This window comes from Schistocerca americana, chromosome 6 (genome assembly GCF_021461395.2).
Source record: "Schistocerca americana isolate TAMUIC-IGC-003095 chromosome 6, iqSchAmer2.1, whole genome shotgun sequence".
NCBI lineage: Eukaryota > Metazoa > Arthropoda > Insecta > Orthoptera > Acrididae > Schistocerca > Schistocerca americana.
This window is the reverse complement of record NC_060124.1, coordinates 357,946,118-357,958,844: the sequence shown is the minus strand read 5'-3', so window position 1 is coordinate 357,958,844 and position 12,727 is coordinate 357,946,118. Positions and strand designations below refer to the sequence as shown.

Genomic DNA, 12,727 nt, shown 5'->3' with positions numbered 1-12,727 from the left:
TATCAAATATTTCCCATTAGAGTTTGCTTATGAAGAGCAATTCATGAAAGTCATGGTGAAAGATTGTGGTAACAATATCAGTGTATGTGTTATGGTGGCACACTATTTGCATTCTTTGTTTGCATTTCTTCTGAACATTCCTTTTCCCTAATTCAGTAGAATGAGGAAAGAACATTAAATTTTAAGGAGATGAGGATGATGCATGTTAAGACATTAGGGTTGGGTAAGTTCCTTCATACTCATTTTATCAGTTGCCTCATTAACCTATAAAACTTCACTTATTCTCATCATGTACTGCATCCATTACGTTGCCTGCATTTTGTTGCACTGTTTTTACTACTCATAGCATTCAAGGTGCACCATCTGGACTTGTTAGTGGTTCTCCTCTCTATTTATTCTGGCGGGTGTACTAATGATAATGATAAACAATCATAATTATAACTTAATATAATAACTGTATGTGTTTTTTCTGACAAATGTTGTGACAAATGGTATTCCGGAAACTTTGTAATGTTTTGAGTGATTGCTTATCACCTTCTGGAGATGTCGAAGATAGTTAGTGAGTACACAGTAGAAGTTGCTATGGCAAAACTGCATGTTCAGGCAATATAATATAGCATCAGCATCTAGATAGACTGTTAAAAGATGACAAAAACCATCTGCTGAGTGATATGTTGAATCTGAAGGGACAAAATAATTAACTTCTTCTCTCTTCTGTTGCATTGTCTTGTGTTGTTGATGTGAATTTGGCACTGACAGAGACAGATCGCATTCATTGCTGATGTTACCTCTAGTGTTCCAGCAAGTAAAATTATTGGTTTTGCAATGAGGGCAGGCTCTTTCAAAATGCTCTCTCACAATGTAGAATTAGAAGTGCTAATGAAGACCTTCAGGTTTTTAGTCTACCCTTAATGTTAGGAACTATACACTGATCAGCCAGGACATTATGATCCCCTACCTAATAGCCACTACATCACCTTTGTCATGGAAAACAGTGTCAACACATTGTGCCATGGAAGCAAACAGCTCTTGGTTGGTCCCTGGAAGGAGTTGGCATCACATCTGCACACGCAAGATACCTAATTCCCATAACTTCCAGGAAGATGGTGCGGGTGAGCTCTGATCCCATGTTCAATCACATCCAAGATGTGTTCAATTGGGTTCTGATCTCATGAGTTGGAGGGCAGGGTGGAGGGGGGAAAGAAGGGGGGGGGGCAGCACATCAATTGGAATTCGCCACTGTGTTCCTGGAACCACTCCATCACATTCCTGGCTTTGTGATATGGCACATTATCTTGTCGAAAAATGCCACTGCTGTTGGGAAACACGAGGGTGGGATATGTGATCTGCAACCAGTGTACAATTCTTCTCGGCTGTCCTGTCATGGTGGCTTACAAGAGCTCCACTGGACTCACAGATGCCCCCATGAATGTCTCCCAGAGCATAATGGAGACGGTGCCAGCTTGTCTCCTTCCTGCAGTACAGGTGTCAAGGAGCTAGACGATGATGATTCGCGCCCTCCCATTAGCATGATGAAGAAGATATCAGGATTCATCAGATCATGCAATGCTCTGCCATTGTGCCAGCATCCAATGCAAGGGGTCATGGGCCCATTTCAGTCAAGGTTGCTGATGTCATGATGTTAATGCACAGGTTGTCAGCTGTGGAGGGCCATTATTAGGAGCGTTCGGTGTACTTTGTGTTCAGGCACACTTGTACCCTGACCAGCATTAAAAACTGGCATTAGTTCCGCCACAGTTAACTGCTTGTCCTGTTTTACCAATCTGCCCAGCCTACAATGTCTGACATCTGTAGCGAGAGGTGGCAACTCAACCCCAAGATGTCCGGACATAGTTTCACCTTGATATTGCCACATGTTGAAACCCTCATCACAGCACTCCTCAAACACCCAACAAGTAGTGATGTTTCCAAAATGCTCAAGCTGAGCCTCTGGGCCATCACAATCTGCCCTCGGTCAAACTCAGACAGACCATGCACCTTCCTCACTCTACACATGGACAGCACACTCACTGATACTACATGCACCTTGCATGTGTCCAACTAGCAGTCATTCCTCACCAGGTGACACTGCTATCACCTGGATGGGTTTGGATCGATAGTAGGTTGGTGGCCATAATGCTCTGGCTGATCAGTGTAGATTATGAGCAGGTGTTTGATAAATATATGGAGAAGTATCAGTGAGACCATCCAATACAGTTCTCAAAGCTTCAACAACTAAAAGACAATAGACTCCAATTAATTAAATTTTGCATTTTTATATTTTGAATACCAAAAGCAGAGGAATTAAAATTTTGCAGAGAAATATTGTAACAAGATGACTGCACTTGAGAACAGTGTATGTAAGGAAATTTCTGGCAACAATTAGCACTCACAAAAAAAGTTTATATCCCTAAAATTAAAATGCCATCTCAGAGATAATTTTCTTAGGATATCTGTATAAGTCGCAACTCATCAGCTTAGTACAGGTGGCAAAAACAAACTGTATGTGTAATACTGCACTACTGATACATGAGACTATATATATATATATATATATATATATATATATATATATATATATATATATATATATATATATATATATAGGGAGTTTACTTACTGTGTTAAAAAAGAAATTCTTTGCTCGAAATAACAAAAAAAAATATTTTTTATATTCATAATGTAAAGCAAATAACTGAATTTCACAGAATCTCAATGGTGATAGTTATCTCCACATAGCAGACAATGGACTTTAATGCAACCTTCATGAAAATGCTGCATTGTGTATTAAATGATACATATTGCATTGATGTTAATAATCATTTTTTCAGTGTTATTCAAACAGCAGGCTATGGTACACATTCCTTAGAAGGGAAATGAGCATTTCCTACAAGCAAGACCCCTTGAAGATGTAAATGTACAGTACTCTAACCTGAACACAAGTTTAAAGTTTCTTTTGTACATTTTCGTCATCTATAGCAACTAACTCTATCTTCCACAATGTTTTTAAGAGAGCAAGCATCATTTTCAAAACTTTTTCTGTTTGATGGTGATTACTGGATTTATCACAATGAAAAGTGCATATTTATGAGCATCTTTTTCTAGCCTTTATAATTATAGTAAATATGAAATAACAATTAAAGGGTGATACACATTATTTTTTCGCTGCAATTTCTCTTCAGTTAATACTTTGTGTATGAAAAGGTATGGTATTTACTTTTTATATTAAACTACTTTTCTATTTGAAACTGAAATTACTTTGAGCAAGACCTGTTGAAAGATATTTAAATGGTTCATCGTCAGCTAAAGATTAGGCTTGAGCACATTAGGTTCCATTATCTGATTTCCATGCAACGTTTCATACTGATCATCTTCCCCAAATCTGTTGAATGTTTCTCATTTGAAGTACAAAACTTGCTGCAGATTATTTCTTGATACAATTTCTGATACTTTTTAGTCATCATTGTATATCAAGGCATCTAAATTATATTTTTAAAATAAATGTTAGTGTACAGGGCATGTTTCTTTCCCTTTAAAATACACTATGTATGTCATTCTCTCAACAATTATGTCCAATCTCTCAAAAGAAATGAAATTCTTAACCAAAGTAATCATGTGGGCTACTACATAGGACCCTGTGCCTGCACTCAGTAAAGCAAATTTAATTAATAAATAAATTGTTGGTTCTACAGCTGACTGGTTAAAATGTTGTCTCTTAAAAACACAGAAAATAATGGTACCTAATAAACTTCAACTATGTTTAAACACTTTGGTGTACTTAGATTTTAAAAGTGAAACCGAAATTTTGCTAATTAATTGCAAAATATGTGATGCAGAAAATATCTTCAGCTTATTGGAATACAGAGTACCATTTATAGCTAATATTGTTGTGCAACTTATTCACAAAGTTTTATGCTTCCTCCAAATCTAATTTCATGTAAAGTTTCAAATGATCAATCTCTGGTCTTCAAGTCTGAGATTCTTTCCTAATTCTTCTGTCTGACCAACCGAGTCCTATTTCCACTAGCATCAGACTTGCCCTGCTTATTTATTTCATAGTTTGCAGTGCAGTTATTAAACTATTTCTCAGCCAAGCCCTATTTTCACTATCGTGGCTTGCCATGATTGTTTATTTCACAGTTTGCAGTGCACATACTATACTTTTTCTCAGAATATTCTGATAAATTTATGTTTACTCATACTTGATCTGTTAAAGGAATACAACAGTTTATTTTTTAGTGCTGAACATGGGATTGCAATATTAATTTTCTTCTTCGTTCTTCCAATGGTAATAGCTTCATTTTAAATTTGGCTGTAGGGCATTGTGATGTAGCTATATGTATAGATGTCATACTTCTCAGGCAAGGAATGCGATTTTTAAGGGGAGACTATGCATTTTGCATTCTGTAACCTAATCAAATTTATTTGAAAGTTTTCCGCAGCACATATCTGTTCCACAGCTCTGGCTGCCTTCCTTACCTAGATAGATAATGAGTTTCAGTTTTCTTTGCAATTTTTCTTTCTAATGCCGTATTAATTAATAAGTGTTTATTGCATAACATAGAAACGTAAGACAAAATAACAAAACCTACAGTTCATCTCTCATTTTCACAATTTACATCGGTTTTCATAACGACTGTGCATGTGGCGTGCAAATGGGAAGTACCATATGACTACATGACATGTATCTGTAACTAGATTCAAATAAGAAAACTTTTCAATATTTTTAGTATGCTCTCTGTGCTGGCTGTATGTGCTCATTTCCAGTAATGATCAATGTTTAACTATGATAAATCAATTACTTGACACTCTCTATCTGCCATCTTTGGAAATATTTTGGATAGCTGATACATAGAATGACATAAATTGTGGGACAATAAACTCACAACATCACTGCCATAGTTATGCAGACATTCACATTGCTCTGCTTTAAAACTTGTGTCCTGGGCCCTGTACTAACCCTTGCAGAAAACATAAGAAAACTGCGCATGCTCTACAATTCTTTCTGCCATCTTAAACAGTTGCAGTGCCAAAAGAAAGTTAAAATAGGACATGTAAGGTATCTTACTGTTCTCTCTATATGAATCTTGTCCAGTTTCAGAGTCTTTGGTTTAATTAAGCGGGCTCGTGCTTGTTGTCCCGATATGTTTCTGAATCAACATTCCTACATAAGGGAGAAATAAAGAACAATCAGTCTCTATCCAACTACAAGCTAAGACTTTGGATAAGAAACCAATTGCACGTCTATCACAACAAAAGCTATAATCAATAACTAATTTGATCTGTGACTGAAATAGTAATTATGGTAATGGTCTGTCAGTTCGTGGTTTATCATTAGAGAGCTAATGCCTCCACAAAAGCCTTAATAAAGAAAACTATTGGTTATTAATGAACAGCAACATCATTTTGTTGAAACTATTTAATATGTGTAAATAAAATAGATTAGAGCAAGGAGAACTATGAACTGTATAGTTTTCTAATATATGTATAACAGAAAGAGATATGATGATGCCCAAAAAAAGCTAAGCCACAGCCTTCAAGATGATTTTATAATTCCTTAGTTACATAAAACTGTTGATTATAAAAGATCTGAGCATACATACAGTCTCAAATCTACCATTCATATACACTCCATTGCCCCATCTTTAGAAATTAGTAAGTTCTGATGGTAACTATTACCAATGTAATATGATATTTATCCTTGTACCAAGATTATTAAAGAAAACTTATGAAATTTTTTCTGTGAATTATCACATTTTATAAGTGTAATAGAAAACATGGCAACCTGGTCCCCTGCTGTAAAATTCCCTCAATATATATTGTCTCAGTGAGATTATAGCTTCACTAAAAATTTATTGGAACAACAATTTAAGAAAGTAAACAAAACCAAGGATTATTATTCAGTCCAACTACCATATTGGCAATAGCTAAAACTCACATAAGTGAACTATGGAGTAATTATTATATGATTTTTTCACTATTTCACAAGAGACACAATACTACTAATAAGACACAACATCCCTGAAAGTAGAATACTGAAGTTTTCCTTTACGAGCTCAAATCATTACCAAATACAGGGTAGTGTGTCAAAAGGTTTGTGATGACAAACAAGAATCTATTCTGTAAGATCATGATCAAAGGACTGTTCTATTTCCCAAGAATAAAATGTTTTGTTTCATTCATTATTACCCCAACCTTCTCTCACATATATGTAATGTCTCTGAGGATCCTGAATGTCCTGTGACTTTCACTTCCACTGACTGTAAATTCCTTCTTTGCCTTTACTTTTAAAACCATTACATTTTCCTAATGAAAGAGCTCTCAGTAAAAATAAAGTCTCTGTTTCTACAATACTTTACTGAACCTGGCCCTAAACTACAATAAAAATGTATTCTCCACCTGTGCCAAACAGAAGTTATAAGAGCAAACTCGCCCAACTCCTGACCTCCTACAAAGACAGATCAGATAGATAGACAGTGAACAGAGAGGTGTGTGTGTGTGTGTGTGTGTGTGTGTGTGTGTGTGGAAAGGAGGGGGGGGGCTGGAGAAAAAAAAAATGACACAAGTTACATGTAGATATAAATCTACAGTAATTTGTGAAATGATTAAAATTATTACAATTGTAAAATCAGATTATTTAAGAATAATTACTAGTCAACACTAATTTGCAAATTTCAGTTGGCATCAGTGATAAGCTGTTCAGTCAGATTCACACAATCCATTCTGTATTATGATCTGTCTCAACACATTTGCTACTGAGAAGAATATTGAAAATATGATAATGTGACAGGTTCTGCAAGTCCTTTTACTGCATAGGAAAAGATAAAGTAATGAAAACTATTGTTTGGTGGAACTATGGTAGCAAACCAGGTCCCAAAATGCATCACAACATGTGCATAAGGGAAAAAGAAAAAAAAAAGTAATCTAATGTTATTTGAAACGTTCTGTATTTTTTGTGTTATTCAGGTAAGTTGCAAGTCATTTTCTATTATTTGTTTCTTTTTCTTCTCAGTTAATTTCATATGCCTCAGTGAACCTCCTGATTCCAAGTCATTCTCACCTATAACAATGCATGATTAAAGACAAATAAAGACAGTTGCTTCACACCAGATAGTGTCTCCAATGAAGACTTATCCTGACTTCCCATTATTGAAAAAAATATTGACAAATCAAGTTTGTAGAGAAAAACATTTAATACATTGGGAAAACAAAGTATCATTCTCTAGTTTCCCTTGCCATAGCAAAATTAGCTCATATTGGCTATCTGAGTGAGCCATACGACTCTAGTTCTCTTTTAGGTAAAATTCTGTATAACTCATCATTCTATTAGGACTTTTTGGCATTTCATGACAATGCAATTTTAGAGAGTACAGCATTCATTAATTATCAATGGTGGCCATTTCCAGCACTTTTTCGAATAATCGGTTTCCTGTTCATTAGTGTGGTTCACTTTATTTTTTTGTAGACTTTTGAAACCTTTTCTGAGCTAGTTTTATTTTGATCACACAATATAAAATCATCATTCTTAAGTAACTGGAATTTACCTTCAATGGTCTACAATCATTAAAGCTAAAATATATGAGCAAAAGAAATACTCATTAATCCATATACTGTCACATAATAGCAATTAATGTTCAAAATTAAATGTGTTCATTTGCAAGAAAATAAAAACCACTTACAATGATATACAAAATCTCTCCACATACTATCTGATGTAACTGAACACAGTACAAGATCAGCTAAGTTCATAATTTACTTTTAAGAAATATTGTACTTCATACAAACAGAGCTGCATTAACACCCTGTTTTCAGTTTTTGTTCTCTTTTCTAAGTATATCATTCAATAACAAGTCTACCAATCTTTTCTGTACGGGTTTAGACATAGCATAAATAACAAAATTCATCTGAATTTGAGAAGTGGTTGTAAAAACACATATTCTAAAAATTTACAGTTTTCTTAAAATGGGGTTAAAGGCAAGACACTCACTTTTTCAAAGGCACTTGACCGGCCCCTGGTGGCTGGCCACCATTTCTTGCATCGGTAACTCGGCAAGCGACCATGTTGTATGCTACAAACACAAACAATTTTTAATTCTGAAATATGATAGATACAAAAATTCAAACACAAGAGTACTTTTAAAAGATTTTTAAAAGTAATAGAGGTGCAATAAAAATTGCAAATCGTCTGAAAATTGGGCTTTTTGCACTGTAAAGCACAGTAGAAACTGCTTTAAGCACCCGATGAACACAACTGTCTTATCTTCACTTTTGTTTCTTATTTCTTGTAATAGAATATGCAGTTAAGTACAACAATTTTTACTGCTTCAACAAGACACAACACAAATTTTACAAGCTCATTTACAGCATTTCACATTTGGTATTACTGTTTGGTAAATACACAGTAAAAGTTTTAGGTGCAATATGTTTTAAAGATTTGTTTTACATTAAAGTCTGTATCTGCTTCAGCCAAACTGTTAGAAACAGTCACACTCAATAAACAAAGCATGTGCAGTTTGTGGGTCTATAGAACATTTCTGTGAGAAGCTGATAAATATGTAAAATGTGATGGGAAGCCAAAAGTGATACTTAACAAATTGTGTCACACATACAGAATAGGTAACTGTGGCATAATACTGAGACAGTCAACAGCAAGAACAGCACACCATATACAGCACTGAAAAACAGAGTGCTCAATGAATACAGTATACTCACTTTCCCAGTCTGACTAATCCAGTATCGCAGGCCTGTTTGAATCAAAATTGAAGACCACAGGTGTGTATTCATATGGACACTAACAAGCAGTTTACACAGTTACAAATTGAATAAATAAAGTCTTTCTTTTATGTATGGACATGGATGAGGTAAGTTCTTGATGAAAAATTAAAAATAATCTAATATTTATAAACATGATAGCTGGAAATTCTTAATGGAACTAAGAATGGTAAGAGGCAAGACAAGCTGATGTCATAGAGGAAGTGATAAAAATCAGATCGAAACTTTTAAAAAGAGATGATTATTGTAACTGTCACACACTAATTTTATATGTAAGCTTCTACATGTGCCGTATGCACATACATGTGGACACACACACACACACACACACACACACACACACACACACACACACACACACACACTATATATACACGGCAGAATGAGAGAGATGGACGTTTCTGAAATGGGATCATAACTGGGAAGAAAGAATGATTTCACCATGTGTATATGGAATGTATGTGTTTGCGAAGTACATAATGGATTTCATTATGTTTCGTCATCACTACTAATGCAACATATCTTTGCAGAATTTGTAAGAGGACAATACGTACCTGTGAGGATGTTCCAGAATGAACAACAGAATACTTTGTTATCAAATGTAACAGATACATTGCGAGCCAAAATATTGTCAAATATAAGAATGCTGCCTGATGGCATTTCAACCATGTTATATGATAAGGAAAGTATACAAATGAGTAAATCATATGGGCTGCAAATGTGACAACCCAGTAACATAAGTGACTATATAAACAGCTGATAGCTATGGCCTGGCCTAAGGGATCGAGTGCCTTGGAAACATCAAAGCTGGTCAGCCACTGTGTGCAACTGTCATCTATGGAAAGTGGCAGAAGGATGGTGAAACAATGAGTAAGTGATATAGTGGTAGTTACCCGCACCTCATCATGGGTTGTGGAAGTGGAAGTGTGCCCACTTGATAAAATAGGATAGGAAGTGATCTATGGCAGATTTGACAACAGAGTAAAATGCTGGTGCAAGTACAAGTATTTTGTAGCTGACTATCATTCAATGCACATTGTTGAACATGGGGCTCCACAGCAACCAACCCCTATGTGTTCCCATACTGTACCATCAAGACTGTCAATTTTGATTTCAGGCACAGGATTATCAAGATTGGATAGTGGATCAATTGAAACGTGTTGCCTGGTTGGATGAATCATGTTACAATAGATTGATGGTCATATCTGGATACACTGTCATCCACATAAATGGCTACTGGAAGCAAGTTCTGTGACACAGTTGTAGTTCAGTGGGGGCAGTATTACACTCTGGGGGACATTTACCTGCACTTCCATGGGATCCGTAGTAACCAGGGACGGCTCGTAATTAAAGGCTCTGAAGCGGAGCCACTCCAAAATATATATTAAAATAAATTTCTCAATAAAATATTACAGAATTTAAATTATCAGAAGGCATTTTGCATATTTACGACACGGATTTAAATAATGCGGGTCAACGTTTTCAAAACTACTGATATGTGATATCACACAATGTTTTTCGAACAGGTAGTAGCTAGTCTTCATGCTGCACCTAGAAATGGCACTTAGCTCAGCATGGCAGAGGCCTGGGGGTGTGGCTTCCTCAGAGTACAGCTCTTATGGGTGTTTAGAAGGCTCTGGTGTTTCAGCCTGATACAATGTTTCTGTTCCATTGCTTACATCAAAAGAGAATGAACAAAATTGCTGAAATTTAGCTATTGAATCCCTGTCTCTCTATATCTCTATTATGCTGTGATTTGTCATTAATTGATGTTTAGTATTATTGTTTTGATAGTTTTTTAGAGTGTTTTTTTGTTTCTATTCTATCTATTAGTTTGCAAATCTCTCAACAGAGTCCACTAGAGTATGGTGATGTAAGTATCACCACCTAGCAGGTTCCACGAATTTTTATGGAAAAAAGGCATACGAAATATACTTCTGCCCAAAATACTATGAGTCACTTTAGTTTCCTCGCTGGCTGATTGTGTGTAATGTGCATTATTATTAAGTTTCTTTTTGGGAGTGTATTATGCATGAGTTTAGTCAGTTTTACTTTCTTGCTAATGACAGCAGCATACCACGAGTTTGAAAACAATACAAAATGATGATTAGGAAGAAAAAGAAGGAATTTTGTTAGTCCAGACCCAATGTAAACTTGAATAAAGAATCAAAATAGTGTAAATCCAGGTAAGGAGGTACACAAATTTAACAGAGCAATGTGCAATGCAGCTGAGTGGTTGGGTGTTCTAAACCACTTAAAATGTATATTTTTGTAATAGACAAGAATAAATATGGCAAATACAGTGTGCTAATTTCCATGGCAGTTGCTACGGATGTTCATGTCATCCAGTCACAGCACAATATCTGTGACATTGTGAAAACATCACTGTTCCATCACACGAACTCAAAATGCTGCTATTTGAGCACAGAAAACTTTAAAGATTCTTAGAAAACGTGTCTTTTAGTATGATTTGTTGGGGTAAACTGACAGGAAACATAATGTTTGGGGGATAAATTAGCTTCCTATATATTTTATATTAGTTAGTTTTTGATGTTATTTGGGAGTTGATTATGATATGGAAAGAAGATACTGTATGTAAACGCTTGGCTAGAGTCTGATATTGACCCCACCCCCTCCTGAAATTTTGGTTGTGGCGATAGCCAGATTTGTAGCATAGCCCGAGGTCTAGGTTACCTCTGATCACTAAATTTCGCAGCCTTAAACAGCATGGAAACCATGAGCCACATCTGATGGTAATAATCAAAGTCACGAAGTCAGCTGTGGACTATGTGACTATTGTTGTGGACCACCTACATCCCTTCATGCTTGGTGTATGCCCCAACAGCGATGGCATCTCCCAGTGGAATAACTGTTTGTATCACATGGTCAGAATCATCCCACAGTAGTTTGACGAGCATGACAGTAAACTTATATTGGTGTCTTGGCTACTAAATTTGCCTGATCTGAACCAAAAGGAGAGCATGTGGAATGTTATCGTGTGCCGGCTTTGTGTCCGCAAATCAGTAGCCATTAATTTACAGGAATTTTGTGACTTGTCTGTAGACATCTGGTGCCAAATACCTCCAAAAATGTACCAAGAACTTGTTGAATTGATGCCATGAAGAACTGCTGCTGTTTTGGATTGCAATGGTAGACGACCATGCTAATAAGCAGGTTTATTTTGGCTCATCAGTGGATGAGGCCAAAAATTGATGTCTTGTTCAGTGTTGTATGTAGCATTGTGAGGAATGAATATGAATGAACACAGCTAGAGACCTAAGGCAACAACATCTCTAGGGGGTAAATTAACCACATTGTTAAACACCAGAACTGGTTATAGAGACACATTAATACAGAGCTAAGCACTGGAGAGATGAAAACTAGCTATTAATGCCTTATAAGCATAACTGGTGAGAAAACAAGCAGTGACATGAAACCACAATGGAGCTGGAAGGCGGGGAATCGACCATGGAATCAAGACTGGTCATTAGAGCTACAGACAATTTTTAGGGATTCCCTGGGAGGGTGGAGTCTTATGCTTGTTAGTGTGTCACTCCTAGAATTCCCAGGAGACCAGTCTTCTCCAGTCTTCTTATGCACTCATAAGGAACCGATGGGTAAATATGGCACCAATCTCCAGGAATATGAATGACAGATTTCCATCTTCACAAGTTGCAACAGTGGCTATTAGAAACTGCAGTTCCCAAAATACATGTGACAGTACCCACATCCTTCATCAGGGTTATGGTTATCTATCACTATGCACTGATATGAGATACATCCTAACCACGATCCTTCCTAACCTTCCGTAGTGTTCTGATGCCCACCAAACCTCCACAATGCCCTAGCCCATCACTATGATACTTCCAATACTAAACCCTTGCCACAGGGATCATATCCCTCTGGAAGACAAAGGTGCAACACTTGCCCAATCCACCCACTCAGCACCTCCCAG

At 36.3% G+C, this 12,727-nt stretch overlaps 1 protein-coding gene across 1 annotated transcript in view; it reads right to left on the bottom strand.

Moving 5' to 3' along the window:
* Positions 1-12,727, bottom strand: part of LOC124619319 (protein turtle-like) — a 906,568-nt gene that overhangs the window by 22,064 nt on the left and 871,777 nt on the right. The window contains exon 17 of the mRNA XM_047145628.1: positions 7,988-8,069. Coding sequence (XP_047001584.1) covers positions 7,988-8,069 — 82 coding nt within the window. The remainder of the gene's footprint in view (positions 1-7,987; positions 8,070-12,727) is intronic.